The sequence below is a fragment of the Zootoca vivipara genome, chromosome 4 (assembly GCF_963506605.1).
Source record: "Zootoca vivipara chromosome 4, rZooViv1.1, whole genome shotgun sequence".
Classification (NCBI taxonomy): Eukaryota; Metazoa; Chordata; class Lepidosauria; order Squamata; family Lacertidae; genus Zootoca; species Zootoca vivipara.
In genome coordinates, this window is record NC_083279.1 from 72,663,139 (window position 1) to 72,684,638 (window position 21,500).

Genomic DNA, 21,500 nt, shown 5'->3' on the forward strand with positions numbered 1-21,500 from the left:
AGTCGGTTTCAGAACCTCCTAATGGCTTTTGGCGCGTCTTTCTCCAACACAAAAGCTTTGGCAGACCCATCCTCTTGCCCCTCCTCTTCCTGCGTAATTCTGGAGTTGGAGGGATGGGTCTTCCCCCCTTGCTTGCCCCTTCCTGTCCCACCTGGGACCCTGGCTCCTCTACCTTGCCTGAGCCTCGGACACGACTTCCTGCTTCCCCACTGGAATCGGAACTCTCCCTGCTTTCCCCTTTGCTCGGGGACGGGCTTGAACTCAGGAGGGGAGGGACTTCGCGATATCCCCTGTCCCTCACATCCAGGAAGAACTTCTTGACAGTGAGAGCTGTTCGGCAGTGAGAATTTGCTGCCAAGGAGTATGGTGGAGTCTCCTTCTTTGGAGGTCTTTAAGCGGAGGCTTGATGGCCATCTGTCAGGAATGCTTTGATGGTGTTTCCTGCTTGGCAGGGGGTTGGACTGGATGGCCCTTGTGGTCTCTTCCAACTCTATGATTCTATGAATTCAAAAGACGTGACAATCAATGTAATCTGAAAAGCACCAGCCACTATGATAAAGACCATCAATATAAAACCATAATATCCACACTTACTGAGAGCCTAAAAATTCCAAATTCCATATCATCAAGCAAAAGACATAGGAAATGCCCCGTGTTGCCTTCTATAAATGCATATCATACAAGTGCATCTAACCCAATGCAACAAATATCAAAAACAAACCTATGTATGCTCCTTATCGATGCCTGCTGGTAAAATCCCTCATATTGTAGCTCATCAACCATACTGTAATGTGTGTCACCCAACAGGGCATATAGACCCTCCCTGATGCTTTGAAGGTTGACTGACAGAGTAATGTCAGAATATGGGATATTAGTATCATATCTACAAAACTGCACACCAGATTACAGTGGCAGCTTTTAAGGCTCAGGTATACTTAACAGTTTCATCTGGTCCCAAAAGCAGCTCTATGAGTTGAGGCAACTTTGTCAGAGGCAACTTGTTACCAACCACAATTAAAAAGCTAGTGAAGAGAGGACTTTGAGCAAAGGCATTGCCATCAAGTATGTGGAAGCAAATTAACTACATCAAATTACTAGGAAGAGGTAGGGATAAGCAGCAACACTTGAAACAGCTGGACAAAGTCAGAAATGGATTCTTTCAACTCTGTAGTCTATGCTGGACCTTTCCATTGCCTGGGGACATCCCTGGTTAATACTAAGTCTTGATGGGAGTCCAGTGTATGGGAAAGCATAACTTTTAGGTTTCTCTTAATGCAATGTAAAGTCGAAGAACTGATAGAGATGATTTTTTCCTCTCTGCAAGAGCAAAAAAGAAAAAGAGACAAGCCCCCTCAAGCTACTTTTGTCCCAGTGAATTGAATTGCCTAATCGAAGTGTCATATTGTGTTCTGAACACTCACAGTCTCAAATGCTGTGCTAAACTCAAACTAGATTTAAGATAACTAGAGTAACCCTTTTTCAATGAAGGTGGCCTGAATTTCTCTTTGCTTTTACAGATGACTCATTACCTGCAAATATGAGATTTGGCCTGGACTGGACCATAACTCTTACCACATTAGAGGAGAATCTATTGTTTCTTCAGTGTAATACCCAATGAACTCAAAAAGAATAAATGCTGAATAAAAGTTTAGGTTTTCTTCCCAACAATCTGTTTATGGAGCATTCACCCTAATTTATTTGCACAAAGTTTGTTGGGAGGTTGTATGAGGTCCATTGTTTATTGAGCACGTGCACACCCACACCCACACACACCCAGCATTGCTATGTGGATATGTATTTTATCTAGATAGGATTAAGGAATTATTACTGTTGAAAAAGAGATGGATCAAATATATTTGATAAGCCCAGTTAGACAGGTTTGATTTGCACTGAATTGCCTGTCCCAGACAGTTGGGTACAGCCTTTGTCCTATTACTGGTATTGCATGGAATGGAATTGGGAAAATAAATGATGGGAATGGAATCTTCCAGCTAACTATTTTTTTTGCAGGTAAACATATGGAGTGGCTCTGATTCTTCTTTGGTTCATACATAGCATATGTGCGACTTTTTCACGTTACTTCTCATGCTAATGAGCCTGAATGCCTCCCATGGTAGATATTGATATGGCCTTTATCTAGACATTTAATATATTGCTTAGAACACTTTCTCACAGTATTCCGAATCTTCTTTGCACAAATGAGCATTTTCACCACAAGCCATTGCCTTATGCAGGAGAAGCGTCTGGTCGCTAGCATGGGAACCGCCCAGACTAACTATCACAGGGCAGTGGAACTACTTAGCCGACGTTCTGCTACAAATAGTGATTCAGGAAAGCACACAGGGAACTAATTGGGGCAAATGCTGAACATGTCTCTCGGCCCAGCAACTTAGAAACTACTCGATTTAAAAACCAAAAAGATAGGGAACTTGTAATGGAAGTGTCAATAAGTTGCAGAGCATGCAAATGCATAATGAAAATATAGGTGCAAATTAATAGCTGAGGAAACCCCATCTGTTAAACAATATTCACAATATACCCAGCCACTTAGAAAGAGGTAACACTAGAATATGTGCGCAGGAAGAATGAGGCTCCTGGGTTTGTTAATAAAGCACCCCTTCTATCCATAATTTGACTGTCACAGTAAGAAATTGGATATGGTGCAAATTCTCCCCTCTCCCACAGCTAACTAAAAGAATTTCATGCGGGTTTAAGGTCATAATAGAACAACATTTTGTTTGACCCATAGATTCATAGAAGTGTACAACTGGAAGGGACTCCAATGGTCATCTAGTCTAAATACCTGCAATGCAGGAATGCCTCAGGCAAAACAGGTTTTTTTCCTTTTAATTGAAGTTCAACTGCAGATAGAGCCATCTAATTATCTCCCCCAAAAAACCCAACAATCACTAGAAAGGAACCTCCAATTTCACTCCTGAAAATATTCTCAACATGCAGTGTATTTTATTTTATTTATGTTTCAGGTATTCTGAAAATGCATTGAAATGGAAGCATGATAGCTCATTCTCAACTAACATTTCCTTACAAAGTGACCCAGAATGAGCTTTCTCATCCCACAGAAGCTTAGTCACCTGTAGCATCATCACCCTGCCAAAATATGAGAATTCTGTTGTGTGGTTAAATATGTGTTAAAATGTCTGGTAAAGCAGTAATCTGAAGAGGCTCAGAAACATGACACCTGGAAGTGATAAAACAGGCCCGCTGGATCAAGCCAATGTCGCATCTAGTCCAGCATCCTGTTCTCCTAGTGTCAACCACATGCTTGTGGAAAATGGGCAAGCAGGACCTGAGCACAAGAGCACTCCTCACCACTGCGGTTTCCATCAACTGGTACTTAGAACCATTACTGCTTCTGATCATGGAGACAAAACACAGCCTTTATTGCTCTTAGCCACTGATAGCCCAATAGGGTTGAGATTACAGAGAGCTCAAATTAATAATGGATAATCTAACAGGATATTGTTAGAATTTGGGTGTGTGTGTGGAGAATAGAAACCATTTCCATAATGAGTCATTGAGAAGCTTGCTCTCTCTTTTGAAAACTGGTTTTGTCTTTTACTTTTTTGCAGAGGGAACAACTACTAGCAGTGGAGTTGTTTTTCCTCAAACTTGTCGGCTCCCGAACCCTGGCAAATGCTGCCTACTGTCCACCCTTGTTACAAGACTGATCCTCAGAGGAAAGTTCTGCCATTTGAGCTACAGAAATATTCACGGCTTGGTTAGCTTTGGTAATCACTGTGCCCAGCATGGAATCCCTGAACGTGCTACAAAAAGATGGTCATCCGAGCTCTGAAGCTCACCATCCCAGAATATGAAGAGGGCAATGACTGTACTGAGTAGGTGCAGTTGTTTTTCTTCTCTGCTTGCTCTTCCCAAACCAATCTGTTTACCGCACAAAAGTGGCAGAACAGTCATGAAGAATGAATCAGGGGCTGATGTCATTCTGAGAAATGGCATTTCAGTTTTCATTACCAGAATACCTCCAAGAATTAAAGCTGATTTGCATTGATATTTGCCATCTGAATTATTAAAGGGCTTCTTTCCCCATACCTCAGCTCCTCTCCCTTTACCCCAGGCTTCTGTGCTACAGTCGACAGCAACTGTGACAATTTAACCATCTCACCAGGGAGGAAGCCGGCTTGCTACAGGCAGCTTATGGGCTTAGAGAAACTGGTGGCTGATGGGAGGAAAAAAATGTCTGGTGTATTTTGCATATCTGGTAAAAGAAAAGACAAGGGAGGAAAGCAATTCCCCCTACTTTTGTTGCCGGGGTGTGTGTGTGTGTGTAAATATGCCTTTACTTTCTCCTATCTATCTTCCAATTAATGGCAGTATAAAAACATCATTTAGTATAGAAGTGAAGCACTGGGAGTCTCCTAATCATCAAGGGTTGATGATTACTTTATACTGTACTTTATAATTCTAAAAAGAAGCGATGAACACCTGCACCTTAGCTGTGATTTTATTTTAAGTACAGTGGTACCTCAGTTTACAAACACAATTGGTTCCGAAAGTCCGTACTTAACCTGAAGCGAACTTTCCCATTGAAAGTAATGGAAAGTGGATTAATCCATTCCAGATAGTCCGTGGAGTACTTAAACTGGAGCGTACTTAACCTGAAGCGAACTTTCCCATTGAAAGTAATGGAAAGTGGATTAATCCGTTCCAGATGTGTCCGCGGAGTACTTAAACTGAAAATACTCAAATCAAGGCTTACTTAAACCGAGGTATGACTGTAGTCGAATGCTTTGTGAAGGGGCTGACTATCTGACATTCAGAGTTTTATCCTGCTTTGGTGCTGGGTCTTAAATTCACTGGAATTCTCTATTATTTTTGTTTTGTTTTTATTATCCTTAGACATCAGTGGAATAAGCCACATGCTTCATTCACAGACCAGTTATAAAGGTCATTGCTAACACAGAATAACTAAATATTGGCAGGTGAGTTTAGTAGATAAGAAGGGGTGGTCATCCAGAAATATACAGAAATATACCCAAGTAGAAAAAGGGTTACTTTGCAGGAAACTTTAGAAATGATGAAGGCTCCAGAATAGATTTTCAAAGCAATGAGCATCCACTTAACTCCTGTAATACACACCCATGATCCGTACGCAATGTGGAATGACTTCCGTGGTAACATTAGAAGAGATGTCTGAATGTTGCAAGACTAATATTCCAAGGAGAAAGACGATAAAATGCTGTGAGAGAGCAGCCCTTTGGAGCAAAATTAGGACCTGGAAATTAGCAGATTGCAAGCATATAACTTAATTAATGGGGGTGGGAAACAGAACACATTTCCAATCATACCTCAGGAGCTGGCACAGTTGCACCTAGTACTGGCAACGGCAAAAGGGAACGGCTGGTTACTTCAGAATTCAGTGGAGGAAACATTCTCTCTGCCTTGCTTTGCTCACATTTCTTTTGTTGGCTTGCTTCCCTTCTTCCGCCCCATTTATTCTTGGCAGCATTTCCTTCCCTTGCTTATTATATAGCTTGTTTCAATGGGATAGGACCAGGCCTTTTGGATTATTATCATTTTGCTGCTGCTGCTCCTGAAAGCCAATGTAATGTAATGGATGGCTAGAGTGTCAGAGCAGGGCTGTGGAGACCCCAGTTTCAAACCACCACTCAATCTTGAAATTCACAGGGTGATCTTGAGCCTGTCACTTTCTCTCAGCGTAACCTACTTCACACAGCTGTTGTGAGGGTTTAAAGGAGAGAACATACCATGCATGATGCCTTAATCTTGAACAAAAGGTGTGATTGAAATGTAACACTGTCACTAGTATTACTTAGGTGTAGTGGTAGTGTTAGTAGCATTGGTAGCGGTAGTAGCACGAAGCTGCCTTATTAGTCGGGGTCTTTCTGAGCCCTATTTGGAGACGTTGGGGATTAAAACTGGGACATTCTGCATGAGGACTGTAAATATGTTAGTTGATTTCAAATACTGCTTTTCCAAGATGTTTCAAAGGGAATAATCTTTGCTTCAGTCTTTGCTTCTTTGGTGGGGGTGGGCTTTTTTAGAGAGTGGAGAGGGCCCTTTAACAGTTGCAAGACAGGCAAAAGTACAACTGGTGCAGTTTCTACCTGCATCCATGACATGCAAAATCAGAGAGGTTTACCTTAGTCCTATGTATAAACTGTAAGGTTGGCTCACAATTTGACAAACCCCCCCCCCCCCCCCGATTTAAGGGTGACTAAACTAAAATTAATCTCCAACTTTTCCATTCCCACCCATTTCCCTCCTAATTTCCGATCCATGCCTGCTGTTTAATTTCACAGTATTTCTTGCTCTGTAAATTTCTTCTATGACAGCATTAATCTCCTCTAACACCTTGGCTCATATTGTCAAATTTCTTATTCTTAAAAAGACAGAAGTCAGAAGGACACAGCCTGGGTTTCATTTTGTGTTTTTCGCTAATCTGAATAAGAGTGGAATCCATTTCTAAAGGAAATGGCACCAAAAGAGTGAATTGTGAGTCTGTCCGGGGTAATTGCTGAATCGAAATTGATTCTCTCCAACATCTGCTGGGATCATCAGCATTGATAACATGTGGGAGCTAGAGTAGGCACCGTCAGAAGTTGAATTTGCACACATCTTGCTACATTCTTTGAAAAATTGAAAATCTTCTTGCCAAAGCTTAATAGGATGCAAATACGTATGAAAATTACATTCCTTGAAGATGGAAAGAAATTACTGGTACAGGTCAAGACAAAAAACAACAACAAACCTTGTGGTGTAAAAGACAGTTTTTTACAAATGGGCTCATACTGTCCTAAAAAAAGAACATTTTGTTTACCTGAGAATTCAGAAGTAATTGTACTGGGGTTCAGCAAGGAACCTGTGGCCTTCCAGATGTGTTGGACTACAACCTCCATCATCCCCATCCAGCATGCCATGCTCAATAGCTGAGGATGATGGGAGTTGTTGTCCAGCAACTTCTGGAGGAAGATAGGTTCCCCATCCCTCATCTGTGGAAAATTTCACTGGGCACAATTAGAAGCTGCATTGCCATTTTATGATAAGGCTAAAATATGTCATATGTTGTTTGTTTGATTGTTTGTTTGTGTGTGTGTGTGTGTGTTGTAATATAGATGAAAACACTGTGGAATCATCTTGGGGTCACTTCACACATTACATTTTTAGGTGTGCACATAAGGTTTTGTCTTGCTAAGCATAGTTCTGAAAACAGCTGATTGAAAACACATGCATCATACAGAAATATTCGTCAGAAACTGGCTGTGCTTCGCATAGAGTGTATATTTGATAATGAACCTGGTTTTGCTGCTGATTGATGTGTGTTGCAGCACTTAGTCTGGAAGGCTTCAGTGTCAAGAAGCTCTTAGTATTGCCATAAGCATGTTCTTTTTTCTGTCTAAGATAAATGCTAAAAGGATAAATAATCAGAAAGCAACCTCCCTATGCTGATTGCCCTGTGGGTCAGGCTAATGACAGTGCCCTTTCCAAGACAACCAACATTAAAGTATCAAAGGAGCAATTAAATGGTCAATGGGCCTGGCTGGTTTCTCACTCATTGAATTCCGACTAGCATCTCTCCTTTTGTAACACAAAACGGGGGGTGCGGGGAGCCAACCTGTTTTCTTCTATGACCTATCTGCAAAAATAGTCTATAGAGAGACTTAAGACTGCAGGTAAGAAATGACTATTGGCACCATACTAGAAGCCAATTTTGTGATTTTGAAAGGCTCACTTTGAACTCATTATTAGAAGGGCAAGGCCTTTTCACTTTGTCTGCTGCTAGTGATAGGTTCCCTTATTGCTATATTGTATTTGCAATGACAAAGACCACATCTACTAGATGAAAACAGCTGCTAACAGCAAGCAGAATATCCCGATGTTGACTGGCACAGTCTGATGTAGGGAAAAAGAAATCATCAACACTTTGTTGATCCAATGAGCTTACCTTTTCCTGGCTGTTTTTACATTGAAACTTCCTCTACTGGTGTCAATAAGAAGCACATAGATACAGACCAAGGCTACCTACCTGTAGGGGTGAGGTGTCTCCAAGTAATAACAGGATCAGGGCGTCCATTTGCCATACACACCAGGGTCACGTTGCTGCCTTCATTCACAGTGACATCTGATGAGATGTTGGATATCTTTGGTGGAACTATGGAAAGAAAAAGATTGGTTGGTTTTGGCTCAGCTTTTCAACTTCAGAGAAGCTCTACTCCAGGCATCCCCAGACTGCGGCCCTCCAGATGTTTTGGTGTACAACTCCCATGATCCCTAGCTAACAGGACCAGTGGTCAGGAAAGATGGGATTTGTAGTCCAAAACATCTGGAGGGCGAAGTTTGGGGATGTCTGCTCTACCCTATAGTTGGGTTACTGAGTGCCCTTCCTAATCCCCTCATGCTAAGAGTCATATAAAAATAATATGTTGAAGGCAAATATTCAGGTGCTACTCTCACTGATATACATTGCTGTTGTGCAACCCAACTCTCCATACTCAGGAGTAAGCCCACTGCTTTTTTTAAATTATTTACTAAAACTCATTACACAGGTGATCAGAATATCACAGAGTAGGGACAGGAAGAAGCAGGGAGTAAGTGACTGACACTTTTTAGCTTTGGACACTGAAGTCTTCAGGAAATACTTCAACAAAACTTAATGCATTCATTAATGATAAACCAAGACTGTGTCCAGTGGAGTTTGCTTTCTAATAAATCTGCTTAGGAGTGCAGCAGCCCATATTTCAAACCTAGGTAGCACCAAATAGCTGCAAAGGAGAGGAATGCTCTGCCTCAAGTGGATATATGTTGCACAGGAGAAACTGGACTCGTAATATGCCTGCAGTTTTTGTCCAGCAGCCCATCTGGGCCAGCCACTTTAGCTTACTTCACTGTAGTCAGGTGGGGGAAGCATAAGAAGCTCTTTTGTACCATGCCAGACCATCTAGCTCAGTGTGGTCCACACTGACTAGCAGCAGCTCTTTGGGATTTGAGATAGGAGACATTCCCAGTCCTGTTTGGAGATGTTGGGGATTGGATCGGGGACCATCGGTATGAAAAGCTCTACCACTGAGTCGTGTCTGTTCCCTAAACGGCTTATAGCAGGAGGCAGGGACAGGATCCAGCACTCTGACAGGCAGGTTCACCCCTCCAAATCACCTTCCTTCACTCCTGCCAAGCTCAACCCATGCTCTAAGTCTATGGGTCTGCAGTTTTAACATAGGTCGTTAACGCTCCCCAACAAGTCTGAAGTAAAAGTGCCTGTACCCTTGAATGTGAGAAAGCATTTAGTCAAGGGATTTACTAATCTCTTTGTATTGCATACAGTTTCCATTTGAAGGTAAGGTTGCGGTGTCTTCTTTGGCATGGCAGGAAGCTGAATTTGCTGTGAAATTCCCCCTACGATGCATATTTTTGCTTCGGAATCTGTGCTTTCACTTCAAAGAGTCCTTGTGATTCTGTAAATAATCCTGGAAATGTGAACTGAGTGCACACCAATGCAGTGTGTCATGCCAGGGCTATATTTAGCTGTGGAAGTACAGCTGAGTAAAGAAAATGTATACAATATTTGCTTGGCTCTTTTGATTTTGCTAGATCCATGAGTCAGCTTCCAGAGCACCAAGCAGGAACTCAGGAGCACAGGGGGAATCAAATAGCTTTGATTCACTATGGAGGCTAAAATAACCACAAGGCTGAGTCACCATAAGTGGTGGCTTCTTGGGTGAAAATCGTGCTCTCATCCATTTGGAAGTTTGCTGGCTAGAAGCCTTTCAGCTGCTGTTTCCACCTCGAGCAGGGACAGCCAATTTCCCTCTCAAGTCAGTAAAGATATAGTGTGGCTAAAGTGATGGTCGCCAACTTGGATGGCTTTAAAAGAAGTTCAGACAAATTCAAGGAGGACAAGGTACCAGCCACAATGGCTATGTTCTACCCCAACTGTCAGAGGCATTATGCCTCTGAATAGCAGGTGCTGGGAATTGCAGGTGGGCAGAGTGTTGGTCCAGCTTGCAAGCTCACCTAATGTGACAACAGGATGCTGGGCTAGATGGGCCATTGACCTGATCCATCAGGTTCCTATTATGTTCTTAAGCAACTCAAGCAGACCTAAAAAGGAAGGGCCTGGGGAAACAACAGGAGTTGATACGAAGCTAAAGAAAAGAAGATATGAGGAGAAAGCTGAAAATTATGACTGCGTGGAAGGAAATGGGCAGCTTTGAAAACTAAGCCAAGGCAACATAGGTTTGTAAGGCTTGAAGCACTTGGGAATTCTGTCCATTATAGCTTTGCATGCCGCTGAAACTATCAACAAAAGGCTGTGAGAGCCAACAAAAAGAGTGATTGTGTGGGCTGAATTTCACATACTGTGAACAGAAACACAAATCAACCAGTTCTTTTGCATCACACTGTTTCGAAAGTCTGGGGGAAGGGTTGGTTATCTCCTAATCAAATCAGGAGAGCCACTGAGAGTCATTTCTTCATATACACCAGTACCTCGGTTTAAGAACAGTCCGGTCTAAGAATAATTTGGTTTACAAACTCTGCAAAACCGGAAATAGTGTCTTGGTTTGAGTACTTTACCTCAGTCTAAGAACGGAATCCGAATGGTGGAAGGGCACCGGCGGCGGGAGGCCTCATTAGGGAAAGAGTGCCTTGGATTAAGAACGGTTTTGGTTTGAGAACGGACTTTCGGGAATGGATTAAATTCATAAACCAAGGTACCACTGTATTGCATATATTCCCAGGTGGTGTGCTTTCTGTAGTCACCCTACTTTTTGAAAGCCAGTTTCTATATGGTTTATTCCAACCACATGAATACCCCTTATACCAACAAAATATAGTCCTATTGGGAGCTGGCTACAGAATGCAGGGTTTTGTTGAAGAACTGTCATTTGCAAGTGGCAGGGGCAGCCCACCCTGTTTCACTGCCTGGTGAAAACTGAAGCATTTGGCAGAGTGACCAGATTGACAATTAATAAAACTAAACCAGAATTGCTGTGTCTGAACTGATTTACAAGATGAATTAAGAAAGAAGATAGACTTTACGATCTGTCCACAATATATTAAATATCTTAAAATTAATATAACAAAAACCTGGGGAAAACTTTATAAAGCTAATTTTCTGCCATTAATAAGAAATATTAAGAACGATTTCAAAAACTGGTCTAGGCTGACATTATCATGGATGGGAGCAGTGTCCTAGGTGAAAATGATAGTTCTGCCAATTTTTTTAAAGTTTTGTTTCAGACTATACCCATTGGTATTTTGACATAGATTTTTTTTAAAAAAAAGTAGCAAAAAGATGATAGCAAGCTTTGTACACTGGGGTAGAAGACCCAGATTACAATTAGCTGTGATCTATCAACAGTCTCGGTGTGTGTGTGTGTGTGTGTGTGTGTGTGTGTGTGTCTTGCTGTACCTCATTTACAAAATTATCATGCTGCTACCCATATTCAAAATGTAATTGGAATAATGCGTAACACAAATGATAAAACAAGGTTGCAAATGGAATTTGATAGAAATCTATTATATAGAGTACCAAGTTTACCATTTTTAACATATATTAAAAACATTTTTTGTTCCATAGTAAATACACAGTGGTGCCTCGACTTACGAATTTAAAAAAATTCGTAAGTCGAAAAGTGCCATTGGAAACGCGATTTCCCATAGGAAAGCATTGAAAACGGAAAAATTCGTAAGTCAAAGCAACCCTATCTAAACATTCGTAAGTCGAAAAACCCCTATCTAAAACCGCCACGGTTTCTTTTTGGATGTCGAGACATTCGTAAGCGCGCACTGATTTGCCCCAATCATAGGTCAAAAAATTCGGTTGTCAAGTCGTTAGTAAGTCGAGGTACCACTGCATTTGCTTAGGTAGATCTGAAAGTATGGAAGATGTGGGCACCTAAATTAGCTACTTCAATCTCACTGTTTAGCCTGGAGAGTATGTTTAGCCTGGAGAAGAGAAGGTTGATATGATAGCCATGTTCAAATATATGAAAGGATGTCATATGGAGGAGGGAGAAAGATTGTTTTCTGCTGCTCCAGAGAAGCGGACACGGAGCAATGGATTCAAACTTCAAGAAAGAAGATTCCACCTAAACATTAGGAAGAACTTCCTGACAGTAAGAGCTGTTCGGCAGTGGAATTTCCTACCAAGGAGTGTGGTGGAGTCTCCTTCTTTGGAGTTCTTTAAGCAGAGGCTTGAATGCTTTGATGGTGTTTCCTGCTTGGCAGGGGGTTGGACTGGATGGCCCTTGTGGTCTCTTCCAACTCTATGATTCTATGATCTATGTAGCACTGGACCCTGCCCTGTGGGCACCACAACACCATCAGGCATTCTCCTTGGTGTCTTTCAAGGCCCCTTCCCAATTTTATATGGGAATTTTGGGATTTCAGGATGGGATTGCCTGTTTTTTGGTGACATGTTGGTTTCTTGTTTTGGCTGTGTTTCATTTGTTCTGAGATGTCTGCTTTTGAGCATTACCACTTTTCCTTCTTGGAAATGTGTGTTTTGTGTGGCCCAAAACAATTCTTGGTTTTCTAAATGTGTCTCCAAATGTTAATGGGTTGAGGTTGAATCCTGACAAGACAGAAGTACTGTTCTTGGGAGACAGGGGGTGGGCTGGTGTGAAGGACTCCCTGGTTCTGAATGGGGTAACTGTGTCCCTGAAGGACCAGGTGTGCAGCCTGGGAGTCATTTTGGACTCACAGCTGTCCCTGGATGCGCAGGTCAACTCTGTATCCAGGGCAGCTGTCTACCAGCTCCACCTGGTACGCAGGATGAAACCCTACCTGCCTGCGGACTGTCTTGCCAGAGTGGTGCATGCTCTGGTTATCTCCCACTTGGACTACTGCAATGCGCTCTATGTGGGGCTACCTTTGAAGGTGACCTGGAAACTACAACTAATCCAGAATGCGGCAGGTAGACTGGTGACTGGGGGTGGCCAGAAAGGCCATATAACACCGGACCTGAAAGACCTACGTAAGTACGTTTCCGAGCACAATTCAAAGCAGGGCCAGCTCTAGGTATAGTTCCGGTGGCGCGGGGCGCCGGGCTGGCAGGCAGGGCGCTGCACGGCAAAGCTGCGCGGAAGCCATGCTGCACGCTGCGAGGGGGGGGTGCTGGAGCGATCTCCGTGCCTCAGCGCCAGGGCGCCTGACCTGCTCGAGACTACCCTGATTCAAAGTGTTGGTGTTGACCTTTAAAGCCCTAAATGGCCTCGGCCCAGTATACCTGAAGGAGCGTCTCCTCCCCCACCGTTCTGCCCAGACACTGAGGTCCAGCACCGAGGGCCTTCTGGTGGTTCCCTCACTGCGAGAAGCAAAGCTACAGGGAACTAGGCAGAGGGCCTTCTCGGTGGTGGCGTCCACCCTGTGGAACGCCCTCCCATCAGATGTCAAAGGGATAAATAGCTACCTGACATTTAGAAGACATCTGAAGGCAGCTCTGTTCAGGAAAGTTTTTAGTGTATGACATTTTAATGGTTTGTTGTTGTTGTTGGAAGCCACCCAGAGTGGCTGGAGAGACGGGGTACAAATAATAAATTATTATTATTATTATTATTATTATTATTATTATTATTAGGGGCCCCTGATGAAAGAAATGCTTGAGCAAGTCCCAGAGAGGTACAGACAACCTCATAGTTCAGTTTCTTCATCTTTTTTTAATTCAAATTTCTGATACTTTAGGCTGATTGCTTCCAAATGCCTCATGCTTGTACAAATCTGTCCATGTGGCAAACTTACTACTGGCAAACTCCTTTGGGAAGCCTGCCTCGCTTGTTTGAGAGGGCTGTGATGAACATTACAGTCCCAGAATACACTCAGTCTCTAAAGCAAGACTGGATCTTACACGGTCAACATTCAGAGTCATCCACTAGTTAAAACAGACCAAAATCATTTGAAGCCTTCCTTTCTAATGGGTTTCCCCCCACTGTGTCAGAAATCATAGGTGTTAAAAGCAGCATCCTCTTAATTTGCAGCATTGTACTGGCTTCTCTCTCTTCCCCACCTGCTTTGTATGCAATTTTTAAAGGACAATTTTAAATTGGAAAGTCTTGGCTGCATTAAGGACAATCTTGGCTCTCCTGCGCTAATAGAGTTGTTGTGGATCTTAGCAGCAGCCCGAAATATTTGTAAAGCTTTTAAAGCAAGCCTGAACTACTCTAGGTGCTCCGTGATTACTGTGAAATCCGTTTGAGATATTTTAGGGTGAGCGATTTGTGAATGGAATCAAATAAATAATGGGGAAAGTTGTTTTGTACTCTTTCATTCACACACACACACACACACACACACATATATATATATATATATATATATATATATATATATGAATGAAATAAATAATGGGGAAAGTTGTTTTCTACTTTTTCATATATATATATATATATATATATATATATATATATATATATATGTTGTTGTTTAGTCGTTTAGTCGTGTCCGACTCTTCGTGACCCCATGGACCATAGCACGCCAGGCACTCCTGTCTTACAATATAAAAACAAAAAATACATACAGTACCACAATGACAAAACAAAAAGAATAATCTGACCATACACTTTAAAAGGCTTGCTAAATAAAATAAAAGTATATATATAATTACAATACTTTTATTTTATTTAGCAAGCCTTTTAAAGTGTATGGTCAGATTATTCTTTTTGTTTTGTCATTGTGGTACTGTATGTATTTTTTTGTTTTTATATTGTAAACCACCCTGCAATCTTTGGATGAAGGGCGGTATAGAAATTTAATACATATATAGTCACCCAGTTAGATGGAATAATAAATTATTATTATTATTAGGAAATAAGTATTGTCCCTAGTGGATAGGACAGCTGGAGCATATTTAATATGTTTGAAGTTGTACATTTAGGGGTAGACGTCTGCGAATTCTAACTTTATACATGCTTCTTTAAGGAAGGGGGAGCATTCATTGGAACTAGTGGAATCTACCTCTAAGTCAAGGTTGGGGATCCTATTTCAGTCTGAAGGCCGCATTCCCTCATGGACAACCTTTCAGGACCACATGCTGGTGGTGTTTGGGGCTAGAGTGAGCAGAGCAACAAATATTTTTTGTACAGGAGGCTATATTCTTCCCACATTTCTCCACCCTCCACCCAGGCAAAAAAAAGAGGCCCTATCACTATGCAAGGAAAAAACCCAGCCAGGTAAAAGCACTTGGAACAGGTCAGATGAGCGGTGTGGCTTGGGGAAGAGTCTGGACAGCCAAAGAAGCCAATCTTGAAGATCCAAAATACAGTGGTACCTCGGTTTACGAACACCTCGGTTTACGAACTTTCGGTTTACGAACTACCCTAACCCGGAAGTTAGTAAACCGAGGTGCCGGAGGTCTACTGAGTGTCCGATGCCTTCGGGGAGGCCGGGCCTTCGCTCCGATGCCTCCTGGAGGCCCGCAGTGAAGGCCCGGCCTCCCCGAAGGCATCGGAGCGTCGGATACCTTCGGGGAGGCTGGGCTTCGCTCCGATGCCTTTGCGGAGGCTGGGGAGCCGCGAAAGCGGTCCCCGGCCTCCGCAAAGGCATCAGAGCAAAGCCCCAGCCTCCGGAAGGCATCGGAGCCGGGACTTCGCTCCGATGCCTTTGCAGAGGCCGGGGACCGCTTTCGCGGCTCCCAAGCCTCCGCAAAGGCATCGGAGCGAAGTCCCGGCTCCGATGCCTTCCGGAGGCCGGGCAGCGTTTCCGCGACTGGGCTGTGCAGCCGCGAAAGCAGCTTCCGGTAGCCGGGGACTGCTTTCGCGGCTGCACAGCCCAGTCGCGGAAACGCTGCCCGGCCTCCGGAAGGCATCGGAGCCGGGACTTCGCTCAGATGCCTTTGCGGAGGCCGGGGACCGCCTCCGCAAAGGCATCGGAGCGAAGTCCCAGCTCCGATGCCTTCCGGAGGCTGGGGCTTTGCTCCGATATCTTTGCGGAGGCCGGGGACCGCTTTCGCGGCTGCAGCCCAGTCGCGGAAACGCTCCCCAGCCTCCGCGAAGGCATCGGAGCAAAGCGGTTAATCCGTTCTAGGGGGTGTTTTTCCTCGTCTAGAACGGATTAATCAACTTCCCATTACTTTCAATGGGAAAGTTCACTTCGGTTTACGAACACTTCGGTTTATGAACAGACTTCTGGAACCAATTGTGTTCGTAAACCGAGGTTCCACTGTACATTTTGCCGAATTCAACTGCGCTTTCCGATGTGACCAGTGGATCTATGCCACTTTCAGCACAACCTAAGAACAATGTGCCATCACATAGAAGAAATGCCTTTGTGTAGAACCATAATTTTTGGCAGTATTGTTCCAGTACTTTCATAAAATGTGCTAAAGAAAACTTCATCTCCCTAAAGAACCACATTAATTCACAGTCTCTGGTCCCAGTGCTTCATGCTCCATTGGAGAAAGGGTCCAAAAGTCATGTTCCTCTGGTAGGACACATGGGCATGGGTAGGTGAGTGGGGGAGCTGCCCGCCCAATCAAGTAAACCAATAAAAATACTTAACTAACTGAAGTTCTGCCCCCCTCCCAAAATAAATCCTGGTTATGCCCATGGTGAAACAGCTGGACCACAGGCTATCCATGAGCATGGAACTGTGCATAGCATTGTTATAAGGTAGGCCATTGCAGGGCTCTATCAGAAGCTGTCAGACAGTCTTTCCCCACTACATCATATCTAACCCTGGTGATTTCCAAGCTCTAGTTTTCATGACAGGAACAACTCACATTGATGTAAATGATAAAAAGAATGAGACATGAAAACATACCAAACTCCCCCAGTGCAATCAGGGTTGCACTCAAGATGAAAGCAAGTGATTTGTTTCCACAAAACATTAGCATGTCTCTTAAGTGCCAAATGCACTTGTAACAAATGCGGGGGGAGGGAATATCTTCAAAAACACATACAGGCAAAACAGCTGCTGGAAGACAAATATCATTTTTTGACAAAGGCAGTAACTTCTGAGTGGCTCTCTTGATACTTCCTTGTTTACTACAACTGCACAAATTGGTAAGTGAGTGCTTGTGCTGGCTCCTTTCTCTTATCTTATACTGTACAAGCTCCTAGTCTCAATGGAGGATTCCCATCTCTAGTTCTGGTAATTCCTCCTCTCTGCTTCCCTGAAGCTACTTTTCTCCACATTCTGCCCCAATCACCCATCCAAGTCCATTGCTCTTACATTTCCCTTGTGTCTTCATGACTTCAACCATCTTGTACATACCGTGTTTCTCTGAAAATAAGCCATACCCCGAAAATAAGCCATACCCCGAAAATAAGCCATAATGATAGGCAGTTTAACCTTGTAGGTTAAACTGTACCATACTTAATAATAAAAAATAGGCTTCCGGTTTGCTGCAAATCACCGAAAGGCAAGGATTGCCTCGGGCTCCGAGGCCCCTAGCGATACGGAGTGGGGGTACTGCCACACAGGCAATGTGGCTACCCGGAAAAACCTCAGATTTGGCTTTCTGAGGGCATGGTGTATCCAGCAGTGCTCATTAAAGTCCCTTTTGCTGCCCGGTTGGCCAGTTAGAGCCACCGAGAGCAGGCAGAGGGGACCGAGCCTTGGATCGACTCGCTTCCTCCGCAGTCGCGAAGCTCCGTGCCGATGGTGAAAGAGCAGCAAATACCTCCAAAATTATGATCTGCCTGTAAGTAATCTCAAGAATTGTCTTATTAGAAAAAAATTGGGCAAAAGGAAGTGGATTTAAAAACGGAGGTCGATCCCTTCCCTACCGAGCGGGTTATGACGCAGCGATCTTGCCAGCAGCCATGACCATGAACGGAACTTTATAATTCTCAAAAAAGGAGAACAATTGACCTCCCTTAGCAGCAGGACTAAGGGAAGAAAGTATATATAATTGGAACCTGCAAAAAACTTTTTTTGAATTTGCAAAAGAAACAAACTCCCTGTAGCCTGGGACGGGAACCCGGAGTGGAGATTTATTGCTACATTGTTACATCATAAAGAGAAAGAACGTTTCCAGCATTGTAACTATTTGAACTGTCTGAGGATCTGACAAGGGTAAAAGATTGACTTTTGAATTGCAACAACGGTGAGAAAATAATAAAAGTAAGTGAGAAGAATCTGATAAAAGGAAATTTATTAAATTGATCGAGATATGGATTTAAGTGAATGCGTCATTTTGAATAAAGCAGTGTACTCTCCCGATGTAATTTGAGGCAACAAAGAGCGGAAATGGAGGAGACACAACTTACTCAGATGGACAAACATTGTTGGGGGATCCTGCTGGAAAAAGCACTAGAAATTTTAACCGTCTGTAAAGCAAATGGAAGAAACATTGTGGATGATAATCGGACTGACCAGGAACAACAATTTACAACTCCAGAGGAAAACGATTCAAGCGAGAACTCTGACTGTAACTGTAACGACGAGGAGCAAAAAAATGGAGATCTGAGGCTGCCCGTGAGAGGGGGAGCTCAGATTACAGCGGCTGTTCAAGAAGCTCCAATGATTGACAAGAAGGCGGGGAATCGTTCTCCCCCTGTCACCGGAGGATTTCATACCAGAGACAGAGACTCTCTGGAAGACGATGGAATGTACAACAAAAAGCTACAGGATGAAAGAAAAGGGGTTGGGGGGGGGGAAGGAATGGACTGGAGTGGGTCAGAACCGGGATCGGATAAAAAAAATAAAAAAAATTAATTTGATTTTGGGACAGATTAATTTGGTTTGAAAAGGGTAACTCTAAGGAATTAAATGAAACATCTGGGAAAACCGGAACCAGGAGGGGGGGTTTGGATCTAGAAGTAAATAAGGAAAACAAAATGAGAAAATGAGAGTTGATAAATTTGCGAATCATTTTTGAGGGGAAATTAAAGGCTAATGGGTATAATAATAGACAATTATGATCTGTATGTTTTGACAATGGGAAAAATGATATTGATTTATATTGAAAAATGAAAGCAAAAAGTGGTTCTTTTTAAAAATGAATTGGAAGCTGTATATTTTGGGGAATAAGGAGCTCGGGAAAGAGGGGTCGAGGAAGTCAGAATTGGTTATAATTATGACTTTTAAATTAGAATGTTTCTTTTTTCTTTTTCTCTTTTTATGAAATGTTCTCTTATTTTTTTATTGTCGTTTTTCTTTTCTTTTTGTATTGGCTATCTAAAATTATTTTTTCTTTATTGTGTATGAAAAAACTTTTCAATAAATATATATTTAAAAAAATAAAATAAGACATCCTCTGAAAATAAGCCACCGTGTTTTTTTAAAGGAAAAATAAATATAAGACGGTGTCTTATTTTTGGAAAAACACGGTATGCCTGGGCAATGGTGGGGGAGAAGGAAAGGAGAGGCAAGGATGACCCTCCTCCTTAAAACTACCCAAGCATTTGGTTTGTGTAATGAACAGGATCTTTTGATGGAAAAGTTTCATTGGCTTTCAAGAGAAAGTGAGACTGACTCAAATAAGCATATCCGGTGTTCCTACTTTTTCTCTGTGCTAAACTAATTTTTTCTTTTACAATGTTATATTGTAAACTGCCTTGTGATCCTCAGATGAAGGGTGGTATAGAAATTTAAATAAATAGATAGATATAGATAGTCATAATTTTATAGCTGTGGCATCCAGAGAATACTCACTTGTGCATTTGTCCAGCTGTCATGCCTAGTCCTGACTTGGATTTTATTCTAGTATCTTTGCCTTGCTATGTTGGACCATGTCTGAACTCCCTGTGATATCAGAATCATGAAACTGTAGAGTTGGAAGGGACCCAAAGGATCATCTAGTTCAACCCCTGCAATGCATGGATCACTGCTAAAAATATTGACTTTGGACTGTTGCCAGACTTTGTCTCTGGATCATATTTGGACATAAACTAATTCTCTGCAGTTGACCTTGGCTTTTTGGACTGTGTTGTATATACAACCCATTGATGAGCTTTTGGTGGAGGCTTTTATCTTCTGTAACTGGGACCTTAGCCTCTGAGGGCACCCTTGTGGAACATAGCAAAGCACTACAATTAGACCTTTCAGATAAGTTCTGACCTAGTGGTTTTCAGGTGAGTCATTTCACATTTGATTCAGTTGTGACTCATCAGAAGGTGTACACACTTCTCCAACAAGTTCCTTGCAAAGCCAAAATCTGGGGTTTCACACAATTTCCCCCGCTTGTTGGGATTTTGGTTATCTAGGAAGCAAATACGAAAGGCACCATTCAGTCAAGAAATGAGAGAGGAGTCAATTCTCAAAAGTGTCTGTACTTAATCAATCCCAAAGTATTTTGGAAATATAGTTTTCTTCTCCAGAGGCAATCCAGAAAGTATGCTTCATGAACCTAGCTATATTCCTTTGGGATGCAGTAGCTAAAATGGTGTCCTCTAGATGTGGTGGGACGACACCTCACATTATCATTGGCCATGTTGGATGGGGCTGATGGAGTTTGTAGTTCAATAACCTCTTGAGAGTACCACATTGGTTACCCCTGCTCAAAGGTGTTTGATTCAGGAATCAAACACCTTTGATTCAGGAATCAAACACCCAGAACTCAAGACACACATTTCCCCTGATTGCCTCTTAAAAAGAAAGTTGGATTTCTAAAATCTGCTTTGCTTCAGTAAACTTGGGTACTTTTGTGAATCAATTTCTCTCATGCTTCTTCAATTTTGGTGATCCACCATCTTCTTGACGTTCTACATCTGTTGCTCCTTTAGTGTGGAAAATGAGTACTCTAGCACTTTGTAGTCCTCAGCTATAAGGGCGAAGAGCAAACCATTAAACCTGCATCTTAAAAAAAAGGAGTTTATAGTCATAAAAGCCTCCACAGGAGTTTCCCAATTAAGCCTTGAGGGCTGTAATTTCCTTGTCCCTAGCTCCTAATTAACAACATTTTGCAACAAATACAAAGAAACTAATCAGCCCCCAGGTGAAGATTAAAGGGAGGGGGGCATGCTGGCCATCACATGCACATACACACCTTGAGCATTTGGGAGCTGACACCTTGGCTGCTACAATTAGCAGTCCTTTCCTATGGCAACTAATTGGCATCAAATTGGCCTCATTAGTCATTGTTGAGTTAAAGTGAACCGAGAGGAGTGTGAGGAAGGAGGAGAGGGGATTTAAAGAGGGGGCAGAACTGGTAAATAGAAGTGAGTGGCTAATTTTCCTCTTCTCCTCTACACTGTAGGCTAATCACTGCTCTTTACACCTATAACAAGAATCAGCGTGATGCTGCCTCTGTCCACAAGGCTAACAATCTAAGCAAATTCCCAAGCCCTTTCGGGTGTTGCATGCTAATGTCCATGAATCACTTTGAAGTACAAAGTGCTATATAAGCATCCAATTTGATTTAGCAAGAACAGCTTCCTGTAATTTTTTGTTTTGGTTGAAATCTGCTCAAAGGCACACAAGAGTGGCAGTTATCAAAGGTCAATTCAGTTAGTTGCTACATCTGGGCTCTTCTAAAATATGTCAGAAAGAGAAATGCTCATTAAGTTTTGTAGCAATATGACTAAGATCTCAACTACCCATTTCACAAGTTTTATTTAGAG

At 42.5% G+C, this 21,500-nt stretch overlaps 1 protein-coding gene across 1 annotated transcript in view; it reads right to left on the reverse strand.

Annotated features, from left to right (window-relative positions):
• Positions 1-21,500, reverse strand: part of LSAMP (limbic system associated membrane protein) — a 445,759-nt gene that overhangs the window by 151,532 nt on the left and 272,727 nt on the right. The window contains exon 3 of the mRNA XM_035114576.2: positions 8,027-8,152. Within this exon, the coding sequence (XP_034970467.1) occupies positions 8,027-8,152 (126 nt within the window). The remainder of the gene's footprint in view (positions 1-8,026; positions 8,153-21,500) is intronic.